The 21,182-nt window shown below is 45.8% G+C and overlaps 1 protein-coding gene across 4 annotated transcripts in view; it reads left to right on the top strand.

Moving 5' to 3' along the window:
• Positions 1-21,182, top strand: part of LOC119967827 (NACHT, LRR and PYD domains-containing protein 3-like) — a 90,771-nt gene that overhangs the window by 65,688 nt on the left and 3,901 nt on the right. For all 4 annotated transcript variants that reach the window (XM_038800852.1, XM_038800856.1, XM_038800854.1 and 1 more), the window contains 3 exons: positions 5,794-5,964; positions 15,253-15,423; positions 20,672-20,839. In XM_038800852.1, the coding sequence (XP_038656780.1) occupies positions 5,794-5,964; positions 15,253-15,423; positions 20,672-20,839 (510 nt within the window). The remainder of the gene's footprint in view (positions 1-5,793; positions 5,965-15,252; positions 15,424-20,671; positions 20,840-21,182) is intronic.

Raw genomic sequence — 21,182 nt, forward strand, 5'->3', positions numbered from 1 at the left:
ACGGCCTGGTGTGTTGGCCTTGTGTATTTTCGGGAGGCAGTAGAGATCTCCAATGCGGGGATTACGTGGGATGAGAGCACGTAGGGTGTTCTGAAGGTCTGGATCTAAGGTCTTGATCAGTCTGCTGAGTAGGCGGATGTGTTCCTTGGTTGAATCTGCGGGTAACTGCCTGTAGTGTTCCTGGTTGTCGAGTTGTCGGTATACTTCTTTGCAGTAGTCTGTTCTGTTCAGTATGACGGTGGCCCCTCCTTTGTCTGCTGGTTTGATGACGATGTTGCGGTTGGTCTTGAGAGTGCGGATGGCGTTGCGTTGTGCTTGGGTGACGTTTGAGGCTGCCTTGTGATTGCGAGTGATGAATCTGGCATTGACACGACTTCTGACGGCTTGAGCATACATGTCGAGTCTAGGGCAGCGGCCTTCCGGAGGGGTCCAATTTGACTCTTTCCTTTTCGGTTGCTGCACTGCAGATCTCGCGGTCTGCTGTTCCGGTTCATTGGTCGTGTCCCTGGGTTCGCTGGGCGAACTCGGCGAACCCAGGGACACGACCAATGAACCGGAACAGCAGACCGCGAGATCTGCAGTGCAGCAACCGAAAAGGAAAGAGTCAAATTGGACCCCTCCGGAAGGCCGCTGCCCTAGACTCGACATGTATGCTCAAGCCGTCAGAAGTCGTGTCAATGCCAGATTCATCACTCGCAATCACAAGGCAGCCTCAAACGTCACCCAAGCACAACGCAACGCCATCCGCACTCTCAAGACCAACCGCAACATCGTCATCAAACCAGCAGACAAAGGAGGGGCCACCGTCATACTGAACAGAACAGACTACTGCAAAGAAGTATACCGACAACTCGACAACCAGGAACACTACAGGCAGTTACCCGCAGATCCAACCAAGGAACACATCCGCCAACTCAGCAGACTGATCAAGACCTTAGATCCAGACCTTCAGAACACCCTACGTGCTCTCATCCCACGTAATCCCCGCATTGGAGATCTCTACTGCCTCCCGAAAATACACAAGGCCAACACACCAGGCCGTCCTATCGTTTCAGGCAATGGGACCCTGTGTGAGAACCTCTCTGGCCACATCGAGGGCATCTTGAAACCCATCGTACAAGGTACACCCAGCTTCTGTCGCGACACGACGGACTTCCTACAGAAACTCAGCACCCATGGACCAGTTGAACCAGGAACATTCCTCGTCACAATGGATGTCTCGGCACTCTACACCAGCATCCCCCATGACGACGGCATTGCTGCAACAGCCTCAGTCCTCAACACCGACAACTGCCAATCTCCAGACGCAATTCTGCAACTCATCCGTTTCATTCTAGACCACAACGTCTTCACCTTCGACAACAAATTCTTCATCCAGACGCACGGAACAGCCATGGGGACCAAATTTGCACCTCAATATGCCAACATCTTCATGCACAAGTTTGAACAGGACTTCCTCACCACACAGGACTTTCAACCGATGCTATACACCAGATACATCGATGACATTTTTTTCCTCTGGACCCACGGCGAGACATCACTGAAACGACTACTCGATGACATCAATAAGTTCCATCCCACCATCAAACTCACCATGGACTATTCTCCAAATTCAGTTCCATTCTTGGACACACTCGTCTCCATCAAGGACGGTCACCTCAGCACCTCGCTTTACCGCAAGCCCACAGATAATCTCACGATGCTCCACTTCTCCAGCTTTCACCCGAAACACATTAAAGAAGCCATCCCCTATGGACAAGCCCTCCGTATACACAGGATCTGCTCAGACAAGGAGGAGCGCAACAGACACCTACAGATGCTGAAAGATGCCCTCGTACGAACGGGATATGGCGCTCGACTCATTGATCGACAGTTCCACCGCGCCACAGCAAAAAACCGCACCGACCTCCTCAGAAGACAAACACGGGACACCACTGACAGAGTACCCTTCGTCGTCCAGTACTTTCCTGGGGCGGAGAAACTACGACATCTTCTTCGCAGCCTCCAACACATCATCAGCGAGGATGGACATCTTGCCAAGGTCATCCCCACACCCCCACTACTGGCCTTCAAACAACCGCGCAACCTCAAACAAACCATTGTTTGCAGCAAATTACCCAGCCTTCAGAACAGCAACCACAACACCACAAAACCCTGCCAGGGTAATCTCTGCAAGACATGCCAGATCATCGACATGGACACCACCATTACACGTGGAAACACCACCCACCAGGTACGCGGCGCATACTCGTGCGACTCGACCAATGTAGTCTACCTCATACGCTGCAGGAAAGGATGTCCCGAAGCGTGGTACATTGGCGAGACCATGCAGACACTGCGACAACGAATAAACGGGCATCGTGCGACTATCAACAGGCAGGACTGTTCCCTTCCAGTTGGGGAACACTTCAGCAGTCAAGGACATTCAGCCTCTGATCTCCGGGTCAGCATTCTACAAGGAGGCCTTCAGGAGACGCGACAACGCAAAATTGCTGAGCAAAAACTTATAGCTAAGTTCCGCACGCATGAATGCGGACTCAACCGGGATCTGGGATTCATGTCGCATTACATTCGGCCCCCACCAACAAGCCTGGACTTGCAGAGGCCTACCGACTGAACTGGCTTGGGACAATTCACACCTCTTTAACCTGGAGTTACCTCTCTCTCTGCATCTTTGATGATTTGATTGCCTGCAGGTGCTCGCATTCCGGGGCATCTCTGACTGTGTCTATATAAACATTTCTGGAACAAGCCTTTCCATTCACCTGAAGAAGGAGCCGTGCTCCGAAAGCTCGTGTTTGAAACAAACCTGTTGGACTTTAACCTGGTGTTGTAAGACTTCTTACTGCAACCATTATATGCACAAGGCCATCCAGGCTCCCACAGGGAAAGCAAGCAAACTTCACCCAACAGGAAAGATTTTCAGTCGCTCAATGTACAAATAGGTCTGTGACCACTGCAAATGGATCTTTTTTGTCTGTGCTAGGTTCCCAGTAAACTGCCGCAATGTCTATGTATTGAAGAAATTCCAACCTTTTCAGGCTCCCCATTTGGATTTACGAATTAATGCTGGATGAAGGGGAGACAGTGTCACAGTGGTAATGTCACTGGACTAGTAACCCGGAGGCTCAAGTGAATGTCCTGATGACATGAATTCATAGTTGAAATTTAAATTCAATTCCAGTTTTCAATTCCATTTAATGAATTAAGACCAATTTTTCATAATACCACACAAAGAGCACATTCCAAACCCACAGCCATTACTATCTAGAACAACAAGGGCAGCTGACACATGGGAACAGCACAACCTGTAAATTCCCCTCCACGTCACACACCTTCACTGTCACAGGGTCAAAATCCTGGAACTCCCTCCCTAACAGCATTTGGAGTGCAGCAGTTCTAGAACGTAGCTCACCAGTACCTTCTCCAGGGCAATTAGCAATGGGTAATATCCTTATCCTGTGTATGAATTTGTCAAAGTCTGATACACTCCTGTCCTTTGGTGGGGGGAAAAAATCTATAATCGTTTCATCCAACTTCAGCATGTGCTGCTTTGTTGATGACTCTGGTGACAGGTTACCAACCTGAAGCTAGGCATTGCCCTATCCTCCTCAGTCCTCAGGATCCTCAGATTTTGCTGCCCCCATCAGCTGTTTGGGATCTCTGTGCTGTGCACCCCAGATTGTGAACCGTTTGCTAATAGTGTGCGACTACCCAGCGAGATGATGGTATTTACACTGGTGAAAATGGAGGGAGAGTAATGTGGCAGTGCAGTCTCTAAGTTTCTTTCTGAGGTCATTCCTGCTTCCGAGGTTGACAGCTGTCCCCGGTCACAGCAGCCCTCGGTTTGTAAAAGAGGAAGGAGAAATTCGAGGGCACTACACATCCAACACTTCCATCAGACCGCTCTATATGACCAGTGATGGACACACGAGCACTATCTTTTTTGTTCATGACAAGCTTTCCAGTGTTCATGCATTAGCCACTCATTCTCTCAGCTGCACAATCCATCTCACCATCAGTGTTTACTTACCCAGCGCCAGTGCCTCATTACGATATTAAAATCTGAATGTCGACAATGTCTTGCTTATTCCTTGATATCCTGTGATCCCTTCGTCACACATAAGGCTAGACGTTTAACATTGTGTGCTGGACTCACCTGACCAGAACAACTTATCCTTTCTCCACACAAACCATGGACGTCACGTCTATTCATCTCCTTGGCAATCTTGGGATTGCCTTTCTGCTCCGAGATGGACGGCTATCCCACAGTCACTGCAACCTTTGATTTTATGGGAGAGAGAAGAGTGTTTAGATGGCAACACGCACTCCATCCCTTCCTTCAGAACACTCTCTTTGACCAGTAATAGACACGCAAGGCTTAAGCTTTCTGGTCACCAGGGGCTCTCCTGTGACCAAACGTCATTTTCAGTTCCATCTCCCTTTCAGGGATTCTCTGTCCTTCTTCAGGATCTCCTACATGGAATGCTTCATGTTTCATAGGCTTCGGGACGGCAAGGTCAATGGTGCCACATTTCTTGACCCATTCCCTGACGTTTGCTTTTCTACGAGCGCATCGCATACACACTAGCCTATGCTGCTGAGAGCCTAACTGTCCATCCTGTCTGCATATGGAGGTCCCCTGCATGCATCAACACAGTTGCGATAGTGCAGGAGTCAATTCTGAGTGACTGGGGCCCTCATAGCAAGGCTGACATTTCTCTCGACAACCAATTCTGTTGCGATGGGGTTTGCCAGTGGCTGGTTGGCAATGAAAGTTCAATCAATTTCACTTCATTTTTCGTCACATATGTGTCAGAACACATGAGAACATTTATCCTTGGCGACACTGCAACCATGTTTACCAGGTCTGCTCACCTCCTTGGCAATCTCCATTCAAACGTTCTGGGATTTACTTGCAGATCATCTCCAAGTCCTGTGGGCACCTCCCTTTGAACCCAAGCAGCTTGGAATAGATCCTCCAGAGAAGCCTGTGTGAATAGGGGGAGGGGGTGTGGGGGGGATCTACTCTTTATCTACTTTCGACCATTTCAGGTCTTTGTTCATTCTCTGCTCCCTCCAGTGCTGCTGCATTTGCAAATGATGCTACCTCCTTTTAAAGATGACACAAGGAGTGTCTGACAAAGGCTTCCCCTGCCCAGGCTTCTGAGCAGGCATTTGCACCTCCCCAGACCAATCACGCACTCCCTCCTCCACCTATCCATTCAGCCTTAATTGACCAGCTCTGGCAGTTCATTCTGCCCACACAGCCATAACAACCGCTTCCAATTCTGATGTTAGGACTTAGTAGCTTCCTATAAAATCAGCCATTATCTTCAGACCCCCCACAAACTCCATTCCTTAGCCATTGACCATCACGTGTCCCTCTACAGTGATTCAGTGTAAGGACATGGAGATCCTGTGCTTCCACTTGCCCATTGTCCTTTTACCATATAATCGCCCTCGTATTTCCATTTCTTTATTTTTCATGGCCCATCCTCCCCTGACCTGTCTCCCTGTGTCATCAAACCTGTTAATTCACTGCTTCTTCCCAGTTCTAATGAAGCTCATTGAACATAAATAGTTATCTGTTCCTGTCTTCAGAATACTGCCTGACCTGCTGAGCATTCTGTACTTATTCTACTTATATTCCAGCATCAATGGTATTTTCCTTCTGTACATATGGAGTTGGTGTTTTATGACTGTTTCACTACATTTATATTGTCAATAATGGTGTTCTTGAAAACTGTTGATTTACCCTGTTTCCTATTATTTTTCCCTCTCAATTCCCAGGCTGGATCATAATACTCTCTCGGGTTCTTGTGCTGAGGATCTCGCCTCCACTCACAGTATAAACCAGTCGCTGACGGATTTGGACCTGAGTCACAATAATCTGGGAGATTCAGGAGTGAAACTACTATCTCTGGCATTGGGGAACCCGGATTGTAGAATACAGAAACTGAAGTAAGTACCAGACTATTGTCAAATTGTGTTTAGAATAACTGAATATCTGACGATATATTTTGCTGCAAAAACTGAGCATGTCTGGCAGCATCTGTGGAAAGAGAAACAGAATTAACTTTTTGAATCTGTATAATTTATACAGAGCATCTTCTCCAATAGATTTGAAATGTTAACTATTTTCTCTCCTCAGATGCTGTCAGACCTGCTCAGATTTTGCTGAATTTTCTGGTTTTGTTTTCAAATGTCCAGTATCTGCAGTATTTTGCCATTAATATATTTTGGGCACTATTTTAATAACAAAACACTGTCCGTTATTATCCATGACTGGATTATCCATCCAATAATATTATCCATTGAGGGCTGCACGGTAGCATTGTGGATAGCACAATCGCTTCACAGCTCCAAGGTCCCAGGTTCGATTCCGGCTTGGGTCACTGTCTGTGCGGAGTCTGCACATCCTCCCCGTGTGTGCGTGGGTTTCCTCCGGGTGCTCCGGTTTCCTCCCACAGTCCAAAGATGTGCAGGTTAGGTGGATTGGCCATGATAAATTGCCCTTAGTGTCCAAAATTGCCCTTAGTGTTGGGTGGGGTTACTGGGTTATGGGGATAGGGTGAAGGTGTTAACCTTGGGTAGGGTGCTCTTTCCAAGAGCCGGGGCAGACGATGGGCTAAATGGCCTCCTTCTGCACTGTAAATTCTATGAAATGACAATATAATTTAAAAGAAAACTGTGGCACAGTGGTTAGCACTGCTGCGTTTTAGTGCCAGGGACCTGGGTTCAATTTCCACCTTGGGTGAATGTCTGTCTGGAGTTGGCACTTTCTCCCGTGTTTGCGTGGGTATCCTCCGGTTTCCCCCCAATACTCCAAAGATGTGCAGGTTAGATGAATTGGCCATTCTAAATTGCCCCATTGTGTCCAAAGGTTAGTTGGGGTTATGGCGACAGGGCGGGCGAGTGGACCTAGGTCGGGTGCTCTTTCAGAGGGTCGGGGCAAACCCGATGGACTGAATGACGACCTCTGCTGGGTTTCAATGAATCTATGCTTTTACTCTGAATCCTGTTATTTTTCTAACTGGTCCTTAGGCTGTGGGATGTCAGTCGACAAGTAACATAGAAATTAGGCGCGGGGTGCGGGGGCCATTCAGTCCTTTGAGCATGCTCCACTGTTCATTGTGATTATCGCTGATCATCAAACTCAATGGCCTGATCTCCCTACCCCCACCTCCACATACTTTAACTCCCTTCACCCCAAGTGCTGGATATAACTGCTTCTTGAAATCATAAAATGTTTTGGCCTCCATTACTTTCTGTAGTAGTGAATTCCAAAGGCTGACCCCTCTCCGGGTGATGAAATTTCTCCTCATCTCTGTCCTAAACTATCAACGCCATTTCCTCAGACTGTGACCCCCCAGGTTCTGGACACCCCTGCCATCGACAACATCCTTCTTGCATCTATCCTGTCTAGTCCTGACCGACTTTCATATGTTTCTGTGAGATCCCTCCTCATTCTCCTGAACTCCAGCGAATACAATGCTAACCGACTCAATCTCTCATCATAATCGATTCTGCTATCTCAGTAAACAGTCTGGTAAACCTTTGCTGCATTCCTTCTCGAGCAAGAGTGTCCTTCCTCAGAAAAGGAAGCCAAAACTGCACACCATATTCCAGGTGTGGCCTTACCAAGGCCCAGTTTAATTGTAGGAAGACATTCCAGCTCCTGTACTCGAATCAGCTCGCGATGGAAGGCCAACATACCATTTGTCGGCTTTACTGCCTGCTGCACCTGCATACTTATCTTCATAGACAGGTGTACAAGGCCACCCAGGTCTTGTTGCACAATCTCCCCTTCTAATTTCTGGCAATTCAGATAATCTGTCTTTACCTTTCTGCTACAAAGTGGATAACCTCACCTTTATCCTGGTTTAGCACAGAGGCTGGTTTAGCACACTGGGCTAAATCGCTGGCTTTTAACGCAGACCAAGGCAGGCCAGCTGCACGGTTCAATTCCCGTACCAGCCTCCCCGAACAGGCGCCGGAATGTGGCAACTAGGGGCTTTTCACAGTAACTTCATTGAAGCCTATTCGTGACAATAAGCGATTTTCATTTCATTTCATTATCCAAATTATACTGCATCTGCCATTCATGTGCCCATTCACTCAACTTGTCTAAATAACTCTGACGGATCTCTGCAGCCTCCTCACAGCTCACCCTACCATCCAACTTGGTGTTATCTGAAAATGTGGAGATATTGCATTAGTACCCTCATCTAAATCTTTAATAATATATAGTGAATAGCTAGGGTCCCAGCACCGATCCCATAAGACCATTGGAGCAGAATTAGTTCAATCGGCCCTTTGACTCAGCTTTGTCATTAAATCTTGGCTGATATGTTTCTCATCCCCATTCTCCTGCCTTCTCCCCATAACCTCTGATCCCCTTATTAATCCCTGTAGTACCCCACTAGTCACTGCCTGCCTTTTGGAAAAACACCAGTTTATTCCTACTCTTTGTTTCCTGTCTGCCAACTAGTTTTCTATCCATCACATTACACTACCCCTAACCCAGGCAATTTAATTTCACATGTTAATCTCTTCGGTGGGACTTTGTCAAGCCTTCTGAAAGTTCAAATAAGCCACATCCATTGGCTACCCCTCGTCAACTCTACCAGTTAAATCCTCAAAGAATTCCAGTTGATTTGTCGAGTATGATTTCCTTTAGATAAATCCATGCTGACTCTGTCCAATCCTGCCATTGTTTTCCAAGTGCATTCCCATAGAATCTTTGATCATGGAATCTTGAATTTCTGCCCATAACTGATGACCAGCTTACTGGTACACCACCCATTTTAAATGGTGAGGTTAAATTAGCTATCTTTCAATCTGTAGGCACTGTTCCAGAGTTTACAGAATCTTGGAAGATGACCACCAATGCATCCACTATTTCTCGGGTCACTTCTTTAAGTATTCTGGGATGTAGATTATCAGGGCCTGGGGATTTAGCGGTTTCAATCCCACAAATTTTCCCAAAACTATTTTTCCACTAATACTGATCTCCTTCAGTTCCTCCTCCTCACTGTGTTCCCAAACATTCTTGTTATCTTATTTGTGACCTCCTTTGTGAAGACAGAAACAAAGTATGTATTTAGTTGGCCAGCCATTTCTTTATTCTGCTCTATAAATTCCTCTGTTTCTGACTATAAGGGACCTATATTTATTTTCATGGATCGTTTCCTCTTTGCATAGCTATACACTATGAAATGTTTACAATTTATACACACAAAACATTTACAGTCCGTTTTTTATGTTTTCAGCAATTTAGTCTTGCACTCTATTTTCCCCTTCTGAATCGATCCCTTGGTCCTCGATAGGAATGTGGACACCGTAATATTTTCTGCTACTTTGTTTCCTTCTGCAAAATAGTCAAAATGCTCAGCATAGGAGCGTCATCACTCCACATTTTCACCATGTGCAAAGCCAGGACATAAAGCTGTGGGATGCTGGTGCAAGGATATTGGAATGCAGAATCTGGCAAAAGAGGACACATCAAGCATGCCTGCTGGAAGAAAAAGCAAGCAGTGAGCAAAAATAATAATACAGAACAAATCGAAACATCATGTAAGTAGAACAAATGAAGAAGTGATCATGCCATGCAACAAAGAAACGAAGCAACTCGCAGTCTGAAGATAAATTATTACTGAATGTGCTAGCCATTGCCTGTGCTACGAATAGTACATGTCACTCCACTGCTGGAAGGACAGCCAGTAAGCATGGAGGTTAACACTGGGGCAGCAGTCTCGCTGATGCCAGCGATAGTCTACCAAGGAAAATCTCAGACCCAATCCCTTGCCATCTTCATGAATAGTGCTGAAGACATGCACTGGTGAAGTGGTTCCACTGAAGGGCCCCACTGACGTAGCTGTGCAATGTAATGGATTTGTCTTTAAACATAATGAAGGGCTATTATCAAGCATTGATCAGTTGAACATGGTTACGAAAGATTCAACTAAATTGGGCTGAAGTCAGCCTGATGATTAATGCAGAATGAGGCCTCGCAAAAAGTCTGAAGAAACACAATGTTGTGTTTGATGGAAGACAGGGAAGCATGAAAGTCATCACATTTTAATGGAAGATGAAGGGAGCCACGCAAAATGCTTGAAGGCAAGATCAGTGCGCCTGCACTATCAGGCCAAAAGTAGAGGCTGACTTGGAACGACTAGGGAGGACTGGAGTCTTGGAACTTGTGAATGGTAGATGGGCCACACCCATAGTACCAGTTATTCAGAAGGACAGATCCATACAAATGTTCCGAGACTTCAACAGGAAACCATGGCTCTACCGCGAGATTGACTCCGTACTGAAGGACAGATCTGATGCGTTTAAGGCAGACGACCCTGACCTATACAAGAACCTCCGCAAAGCCATCCGAAATGCCAAGAGAGAATATCAAACCAAGCTAGAGTCACAGACAGACTCTCGGCGGTTGTGGCAAAGGACTAAATAACATAACGGACTACAAAACAAAGCCGAGCAGCATCTCTGGCAGCAGCGCACCCCTCCCCAATGAACTCAATGCATTCTATGCTCGGTTCGAGCAGGTAACCAACAAGCTGCCGTCGAGTGCCCCAGCAGCCCATAATTCACCCATACCCACCATCACAGCTTCCGAAGTCAGATCGGCCTTCCTGAAAGTGAACCCGTGGAAGGCGATGGGCCCGGACGGGATCCCTGGTCGTGCACTCAGAGCCTGCGTGGACCAGCTGGCAGAGGTATTCACAGACATCTTTAACCTGTCCCTACTCCACTCCGAGGTCCCCACCTGCTTCAAGAAGACCACCATCATACCAGTACCAAAGAAGAACCAGGCAACGTGCCTCAATGACTACCGTCCGGTGGCCCTGACTTCAGTCGTAATGAAGTGCTTCGAGAGGCTGATTATGAAGCGCATCACCTCCATACTCCTGGAACGCATTGACCCACTTCAATTCGCATACTGTCGCAACCGGTCCACATCAGACGCCATTTCCCTGGCCCTACACTCATCTCTAGAGCATCTTGAAAACAAGGACTCCTACATCAGACTCCTATTTATTGATTACAGCTCCGCCTTCAATACCATAATCCCAGCCAAGCTCATATCAAAGCTCCAAAACCTAGGACTTGGCTCTCCGCTCTGCAACTGGATCCTCGATTTTCTGACCAACGGACCACAATCAGTAAGAATGAACACCAACACCTCCTCCACAATAGTCCTCAATACCGGAGCCCCGCAATGCTGTGTACTTAGCCCCCTACTCTACTCCCTATACACATCGTGGCAAAACTTGGGACCAACTCCATCAACAAGTTTGCTGATGATACGATCATAGTAGGCCGGATCTCGAATAACGACAAGTCAATACAGGAGGGAGATAGAGAACCTAGTGGAGTGGTGTAACGACAACAATCTCTCCCTTAATGCCGGCAAAACTAAAGAGCTGGTCATTGACTTCAGGAAGCAAAGTACTATACACACCACTGTCAGCATCAACGGGGCCGAGGTGGAGATGGTTAGCAGTTTCAAATTCCTAGGGGTGTACATCTCCAAAAATCTGTCCTGGTCCACTCACGTCGACGCTATCACCAAGAAAGCACAACAGCGCCTATACTTCCTCAGGAAACTAAGGAAATTCGGCATGTCCACATTAACCCTTACCAACTTTTACAGAAGCACCATAGAAAGCATCCTATCGGGCTGCATCACAGCCTGGTATGGCAACTGCTCGGCCCAGGACCGCAAGAAACTTTAGAGAGTCGTGAATACCGCCCAGTCCATCACACGAACATGCCTCCATCCATTGACTCCATCCACACCTCCTGCTGCCTGGGGAAAGCGGGCAGCATAATCAAAGACCCCTCCCACCCGGCTTACTCACTTCCAACTTCTTCCATCGGGCATGAGATACAGAAGTCTGAGAACACGCACAAACAGACTCAAAAACAGCTTCTTCCCCACTGTCACCAGACTCCTAAATGACGCTCTTATTGACTGACCTCATTAACACTACACCCTGTATGCTTCATCCGATGCCAGTGCTTATGTAGTCACATTGTATATCTTGTGTTGCCCTATTATGTATTTTCTTTTATTCCTTTTTTTCCCATGTACTGGATGATCTGTTGAGCTGCTCGCAGAAAAATACTTTTCACTGTACCTCGGTACACGTGACAATAAACAAATTCCAATCCAATCCAAAGTCACTCTAAATCCTGTATTGTGTGCGGAACAATACCTACACCCCCATATCGATGACCCAATTGCAGTATTGCTGTCCAACAATTTAACACAATTGACGTAAGCTAAGAATGCTTGCAAATGAATGTTGATCAGAAGTCACAAGAATTTCTGACAGCTGTGACCCATAAAACGGTTGTTTCATTACCAAAATTGCCATTTGATATGACATCAGGTATCTGGTATTGTTCCAAAGAGCAATTAACCAAACCTTGAGTGGGAAAAGTGTTGTTTGATGACATCCTGGTTACTGGTAAAAACAACAAAGAACTCTTCAAAGATTGGAAGACTAAAGATGAGAGTCCACAAGAACAATTGCAAATACTTCAGTCTTCTGTCGAATATTTGGGACATGCAATTGACGCCACAAGCCTTCACTAATCTCCTTTGAAGGCCAAGACTATCACAGAAACGCCCCCACCTCAGAATGGCAGCACGGTAGCACAACTGGATAGCACTGTGGCTTCACAGCACCAGGGTCCCAGGTTCGATTCCCTGCTGGGTCACTGTCTGTGTGGAGTCTGTGCATTCTCCCCGTGTCTGCGTGAGTTTCCTCCGCGTGCTCCGGTTTCCTCCCATAGTCCAAAGACGTGCACGTTAGGTGCAAATTAGAGGAGCACTGGCACGGTCTCATAGCCCTTGAGTTTGGAAAAACAAATGCGCATTCCTGCCCTTCCTTCAGACTGCTCTGACCAACGATGAATACACAAGCACTATGTGTTGTGATTGCCAGAGCCTCTCCTGTGACCCTCTAGTCAATAACCCTCTCAGTTTCAGTGCCATCTCCCTTTCAGGAATTGTCCATCCTGCTTCAAGGTCCACCTCCTGCAGTTCATCATATTTCGTTGACATAAGGATGGCATGGTCATTGCTGCCACACTTATTGACCCATTCCCTGACATTGTTTGCTCTGTCCTACAAGCACATCAATTTCCATTGTTACTCATGCATCACAGGCACACTAGCCCATGCTGGGGACAGCCTGACTGTCCGTCATGTCTCTAGAGTATATGTATCCTTGCACTTGCGGTAGTGTGAAAGCAATGGCATAGTGGTATTGTCACTGACTAGTAATCAAGAGCCCCAGGGTAATGTTCTGGGGTCTCTGGTTCGAATATCTCCAGCGCAGATAGTGAAATTTGAATTGAATAATAATCTGGAAGTAAAAGCCTCACGAAGACCATGAAACCATTGTTACTTGTAATGAAAACCCATCTCGTGCACTAATGCCCTTGACGGAAGCAAATCTCCCGTCATACCTGGTCTGGAATACATATGACTACAGATCCACATGTGGGTGACTTAAATGCCCTCTCCAGGTTAATTAGGGTAGGTCAAAAGCTTGGAATCCCACGGCTCCCCAAAACCTGACCACCACCTATAAGGCACAAGTCGGCAGTGTGATGGAATACTCTCAAATTGCCTGGATGAGTGCAGCTCTAAGAACACTCCAGAATCTCGACACTATCCAGGACAAAGCAACCTGTTTGATAGTTACCCCTTCCACGGACATTCAATCCCTCCTTAACCGATGAACAATGACAGCCATATGTACCATCTGCACGATGCACTACAATCACTTACTAATTTTCCTTCGGCAGTACCTTCCAAACCCACTATCACTGCCATCTGGAAGGACAACAGCGGCAGACACCTGGGAACATCACCAAAAGGATGTTCCCCTCCCAGTCACTCACCACCCTGAATTAGAAATATATCGCTGGTCCTTCACTGTCGCTGTGTCAAAATCATGGAACTCCTCTCCCAACAGCGTTGTGGCTGTACCTACACCACAGGGACTGCAGCAGTTCAAGAAAGCAATTCACCACCACCTTCTCAAGGGCAACGAAGATGGGCAATAAATGCTGCCAAGCCAGCAAAGCCCATATCCCATAGAATTTATTTTGAGGGAGTGCAGGGGTCAACTCTGACTGAACGAGACCCTCCAAAGAGAGGATGCCATCTCACTGACAACCAATGCTGCAGCCTGGGCATTACTCATGGCTGGATGGGAATAAACTTTATACCAATTTCACTTTCATCCTTCTTACATAGATGCAAGAACACATTGGGACATTTATCCTTGGGTGACACTGCAACCACATTTACCAGATCTGCTCACTTGCTTTGTAATCTCCATCCAGAATGTTTTTGATTTGCATGCAGATTCTCCTCTCCCACCCTGTGAGAATAGGACCTCCACCAGAGCCTGGAAAAGATGCTCCAGGGAGGCATGGGTGAATCAGGGGCTACCTTTGAACCACCTTCTACCATTTCAGATCTTTACTCACGCTCCAGTCCCTCCAGGGCTGTTGCATTTGCTGCCTCCCTTTAAGATGATGCAAGTATTCATTATATGAATGAGGAATTCTCCTGCCCGGGCTCCTGAGTGGAGAGGTGCCCCTCACCATCATCTCCCCAGAGCACTCCACCCACCTTACCGGTTGTCCGTTAATCTTCCTGCTCTGGCAGTATATTGTGCCAACATAGTCACAACACCTGCTTCCACTCCCGATGTTAGCACTTCATAGCTTCCGGTAAAATCACAGCCATTATCTTCATCTCCATCATATACTCCATTCCTGGGCCACTGACCATCCCATTCTCCTCCACAGTGACTCAGGGTAAGGACAGGGGGATCCTGTGCTTTTATCTTGGCCATCATCCCTCTTTCATTTAATGACTCCACCATTTCCATTTTCTTTTTCATGACCCATCGTCCTCCCACCTCTTTCCCTGTGTCTTAAAGCCTGTTAATTTGCTGCTTATTTCCTGTTCTAATGAATGTTCATTGAACTTGATTAGCGGTTTCTATATTCACAAATGACCTGCTGAGTATCTTATGCTTATTCCACTTACGTTCCAGACATACAGCATCAATAGTATTTTCATTCTATAGACTTGTGTGTTGTGTTTCTGAATATCTCGACTGTATATTTATATTGTCAATAAGAGTGTTCTTTAAAATACTGTGAATTTACTCTGATTCCTGTCATTTTTCTCTCCCTAATCCCCAGGCTGGATAATACCAACCTCCTAGATTATTGTGCTGAGGATTTCACCTCCGCTCTCGGTACAAATCAATCACTGACGGATTTGGACCTGAGTTGGAATAATTTGAGAGAGTCGTCAGTGAAACTACTGTCTATAGCTCTGGGGAACCCGGAATGTAAAATGCAGAAACTGAAGTAAGTATCAGCATGTGTGAGATTGTGTTTATAAGAACTGGATAGCTCCCAATATATTTTGAGGAGAAATTGTTGTAAAAACCAGTAGGTATGGCAGCATCTATAGTGAGAGAAACAGAATTAATCTTTTGAGTCCCAATTATTCATTCAATGCTTCTTCCTATGGTCTTGAAATCTTCACACTGTTTCGTTCTTCAAGTATGCTGTCAGACTTGCTGAGCTATTCCAGCGAACTCTGTTTTTATTTCAGATTTCCAACAGCTGCAGTATTTCCTTTCAATAGATTTTGAGTGCTGTTTTAATAAATAAAACACTGTCCATTATTATCAATGTCAAAGATAATGTTATCAATTTAAAATAAAACTGCTTTGACTCTGAATTCTGGTCATGGCAATGGGATGTCACTTGAAGAGTATATTTTGCGAAGTGTGGATGGGGGAATAATGGCACCGAAGTCTTCCCCACCACTCCTTCTCGGGGGCCTTTCGCAGTCAGATTAGCCATTCATGTGATAGAGAAGATTGATCAGAGGTACTATAACACATCCTTCAGACTTATTAATCAGTGAGAGACACATAGTCACCAAGACTCTCCTTTGTCCATTCTATAAGCCACTCCCCTTCTCAGCTCCACAACCCACTTCACCATCAGTGATTGCTGCCCTACCTCCAGTCTCTCAGTTCCATCGCTTCTGCTTTCATGGGCATCATAATGGAATGATGGACATTGCTCCCTTGTTTTGTTTTTCCCTGACGTATAGTCTCCTAAAAGCAAATAAATGCCCACTTGTATTCACCCATCTAATACACACACACACTAGCCTATGACTGTCCATCATGTCTCCACAGGGATGCCTCCTGCATTTTGGCCACTCAGTGGCAACAATGCAAGAGTCAACTAAGACTGGCGGCACACTACAGAGAGATTGCGGCGACACTGAGAGCCAGTGTTCCTGCCTGGACAGTGTCCGTGTCTGGGTGGAGGTGAACTTTTTCCAAATTTAATTTCCATCTTTATTCATATAAAGACCGTAAGTGTAACATTACTGTACTCACATTGCTAGAACACATCATCTTTTACCACACTGCATTCATATGCCCCGTGGCTGCCCAGGTCCTCCGTCATCTCCATCCAGACTTTCTGCTCTGAATCCAAGTGTTGAAAAGCTATTTTGTGTCTGTCTTCAGTTTAGAAGAAAAAATCTGTTTCAAGAATACTTGAAAATCAATAATTAAAAGGAAAGGAGGAATGTAAAATGATCACCATCACTAGGGTAAAGATAAAAGAGAAGCTAATCAAACCAAAAGTTTTTTTAAAAATTTAGAGTGCCCAATTCATTTTTTCCAATTAAGGGGCAATTTAGCATGGCCAATCCACCTACTCTGCACATCTTTGAGTTCTAGGGGTGAAACCCACGCAAACACGGAGAGAATGTGCAAACTCCACACGGACAGTGACCCAGAGCTGGGATCGAACCTGGAACCTCAGTGCCGTGAGGCTGCAGGGCTAACCCACTGCCCAAATCGAACCAAAAGTTGACAAGACCCCTGGACTTGATCGTATTTATCGAATTAAAGAAATGGCTGCAGAGAGAGTTGTGATTGGTTGTGATCTTCCAATATTCCCTTGATTCTGGAATGGTCCCAGTAGATTAGAAAATCACTAATGTAACATTTCTATTCAAGAAAGGACAGAAACGGAAAGTGGAGATGATAGGCTTGTTAGTCAGACACCTGTCACAGGGGAAGTACTAGAATCCATTATTCAGGCGGTAATAGGAGGACTTTAGAAAATGATAACTGAATCAGACAGAGCCAACATTGTTTTCTGAAAGGAAAATCATGTATGGTGAATTTATTTTATCTTTTTTTAGAAGTAACATAAAGATACATAAAGGAGAACCTGTCGACATGTGAATTTTTAAAAGGGGTTCAAAGGGTAGACCAAATAATTATATAGCTGTCAGGCTACTTGGGTAGTGGGGAAATAACCACAATGAATTCTGAGACAAGATAGTGGGCGGCACTGTAGCACAGTGGATAGCACAGCTGCTTCACAGCTCCAGGGTCCCAGGTTCGACTCCCGCTTGGTCACTGTCTGTGCAGAGTCTTCACATTCTCTCTCTGTCTGTGCGTGTTGCCTCCAGGTTCTGGTTTCCTCCCAGTCTAAAGATGTGCAGGTCAGGTGGATTGGCCACGCTAAATTGCCCTTAGTGTCCAAAAAGGTTGGGTGGTGTTACTGGGTTACGGGGATAGTGTGTGGGCTTGGGTAGGATGCTCTTTCCAAGGGCCAATGCAGAATCGATGGGCGGAATGGCTTCCTCCTGCACTGTAAATTCTATGATACTCTAAAATAAACTGTCATGTGGAAAGGTGTGGATTAATCAGCAATTTTGTGATGAGAAAGTAGTGTCTTATTAACATAATTCAATTTTTGAGGAAGTAACAGATTGATTAGGACAGTGCTGTAGGTGTAGTTTACATAGGTCAAAGTAAAGAATTTGGCAAGGTCCCACATGGCAGAATAGTCAAAAAAAAGTAAAAGCCCATGGCATCCAGGAAATATGGTGAGTTGAATTCAAAATTATCTCAGTGACAGAAAACACGAGGTAAGGATGGTTAGAAAATGGAAAATGGTTTTCAGTGGCATTCCACAGGGTTCAGTGTTGGGTCTCTTGTTTGTTGTATACATTAATGATTTAGACGTAACTGTGGGAGGCATGTTTACAAAATTTTTAGATAAAAGAAAAATTTGCCGTGCAGTTGATAGTGAGGGTAATCACTATGAACTCCAGAATAATATCAATGGTTTGGTTGAGTGGGCGCAAACATGGCAAATTGAATACGATCCAGAGAAGTGTGGGGTAATGCAATTTGGGAGGGCAAGCAATACGAAGAAATATTCAATAAAAGGGGTATTGAGATGGGTGGAAGAAGTGAGGGTCCTTGGAGTGCATGCCCACAGGTCCCTGAAGGTAACAGGACAGGTGTATAAAGTGGTAAAGAAAGCCTATGGTCTTCTTTCCTCTATTGGTTGGGGTATAGATTAGAAAAAACAAGGATTTAATGCTGGAACTGTATAAATGCTGATTTGACTGAATTTATATTTTTGCATACAGTTCTGGTCACTGCATTACAGAAGGGGTATAATTGCTCTGTACAGATGAAGGTTCCAAGAACATTGCCAGGGTTGGAAAATTGCAACTATGAGGAAGGATTAGGTAGGCTAGAGTTGCTTTCCACATAACAGAGGAGGCTGATGCGTGACTTGATTGTGGCATACAAAATCATGAGGGGCCAGGATAGAGTAGAAATGAAAGATGTGTTTCCCAAGAACCAGTTTCACAGAAGGTTCGCTCGACTGATTCCTGGAATGAAGGTGTTTATTTTGAGGAAAGTCGAGCAGATTCGGCCTGTACACATTGGAGTTCAGAAGGTTGAGAGGTGATCTTATTGAAATGCAAATGTTCCTGAGGGGACTGGACAAGTTTGATACCGAAAGGATTTTTCCCTTTGTGGGAGAGACTGGAAGTGCCATAAAGAGAAATTTATTTTTCAGATTATCGTTAGTCTGTGGAGTTCTCTTTCCCAGAGTTGAGTGGAGGCAGGATCATTGAATATATTCGAGAACAACTTAAGATAGATTTTCTATTGAGAACATAGAACATCCAGTGCAGAAGGAGGCCATTTGAAGGAGGCCATTTGGCCCATCAAGGCTGCGCCGACCCACTTAAGCCCTCACTTCCACCCTATCCCCGTAACCCAATAACTCCTAACCTTTTGGACACTAGGGGGAATTTAGCATGGCCAATCCACCTAACTTGCACGTCTTTGGACTGTGGGAGGAAACCGGAGCACACGGAGGAAACCCACGCAGATATGGGGAGATCGTGCAGACACTTCACAGACAGTGACCCAGCGGGGAATCGAACCTGGGACAGTGGCCCAGCGAAGCCACTGTCCGAGCCACTTGTGCTACTGTGCTGCCCACGGGGAGAAAGGAAACGAGAGTTAAGGGGGACTGTCAGGAAAGTGGAGTTGAGGTCACAATCAGATCAGTCATGATCTTATCAAATGATGGAGCAGAGCTGAAGGTCTGAATGGCCATTGCTGCTCCTAATTATTCTGTTCTCATTCAAACACATCCTTCAGACTACTCTGAGACCAGCGATGGACACATAAATACGATATTGGTCAGCAGAGGGTTCCCTGAACCCATTCTTTCAACCTCTCAATCCCTCAGCTCCATAAACCATTCAATGTGGCATTAGCCCCATCTGTTCCTGCACTTCTTTTCCTTTAATGTAAGGAGGGCAAGATCTGGACACCACCATTCTCAATGACTCATTCTCTAACATTGTGTGCTCTCTTCTACAAGCATATACATTTTCATTGTTGCTCACCTATTAAAGATACACACCAGTCTCTGCCAGTCTCTACCTACCGGCTCCAAACTCCATTCCTGAAACAATGACTATCCCACCGCCCCTCCCTAACGATGACCCAGGGTAGGACATGAAGATTTTGTGCTTTTATGTTGATCCATCGTCCATTTAGTCATTACTGCTATTCCATTTCTTTCTTTTCTGGCCCGTTCCACACCTTGCCGCCCCCCCCCCCCCCCCCCCCCCCCCCCCCCCCCGCCCGCCACGCCCCCCCAATAATGTTGCTTCAAACCTGTCAATTCATGGCTATTATGCAGCTTTAATACTAATATTTATCAGTGCCACAAGTAGGCCTACATTAACACCGCAATGAAGTTACTGTGAAAATCGCCTAGTCGCCACACTCCGGCACCTGTTCGGGTATACGTAGGGAGAATTTAGAATGTCCAATTCACCTAACAAGCACGTCTTTCGGGACTCGTGGGAGGAAGCCAGAGCACCCGGAGGAAACTCACGCAGACACGGGGAGAACATGCAGACTCCGCCCGCACACATAGTGACCCAAGACGGGAATCAAACCCGGTTCCCTGGTGCTGTGAAGCAGCAGTGCTAACCACTGTGTACTCCTGTGCTGCCGAATGAAAGCTCAAACTTTAATTGTTTTTCTCTTCACAAATATTTGCCTGACCTCAGTATTTCCAGTTTATTCTATTGATATTTCATTTACAGTCTTGGTACCATTTATTCCTTCCATATAAATCCAAGTGATGAATGCTTCATACTGTGCATTATTATTGCTATTAATGGTATTCTGTAAAACAGTTACATTTACACTAATTCCTGTTATTTCTCTCTGATCGCCAGTTTAGGTCATAATTCTTTCACAGATTCTTGTGCTGAGGATCTCGCGTCCGGACTCAGTACAAACCAGTCACTAACGGATCTGTACCTGGGATCAAACTCCCTCACAGATAAATCTGTCCCTGCTCTCCGACAACTCATACAGACCTGCAGGAGTCTGGAGCGGATACAGTGAGTATTTGTGTTAATTTTTCATGTAATAATTAAAATAGAAATCGGATTTTAAATATAAATTAGCCTGAATCTTCCAAGCAGCAGCAATGATAAGCGGATTGCAGCTGAGTACTAAGATTCTCCCAACCTGAAACTGCTGCATATTCTGGGATCTTCAGTGCCGTGCCCCTTGGGAACTCCATTGGAACAGAGTAGAGTTGGAGAAGAGAGGGCATGCTCACTATTTACAGCTCTAGCTGATATATGGTAAAGTTAAAGGTTTGGCTTTTTAATTACTGTTCGTTAATGGTTGAGTGAGTAGGTTTGTGGGTGGGTGAGTCAGTCGTTTGTCAGAGGTCGG

This window comes from Scyliorhinus canicula, chromosome 6 (genome assembly GCF_902713615.1).
Source record: "Scyliorhinus canicula chromosome 6, sScyCan1.1, whole genome shotgun sequence".
Classification (NCBI taxonomy): Eukaryota; Metazoa; Chordata; class Chondrichthyes; order Carcharhiniformes; family Scyliorhinidae; genus Scyliorhinus; species Scyliorhinus canicula.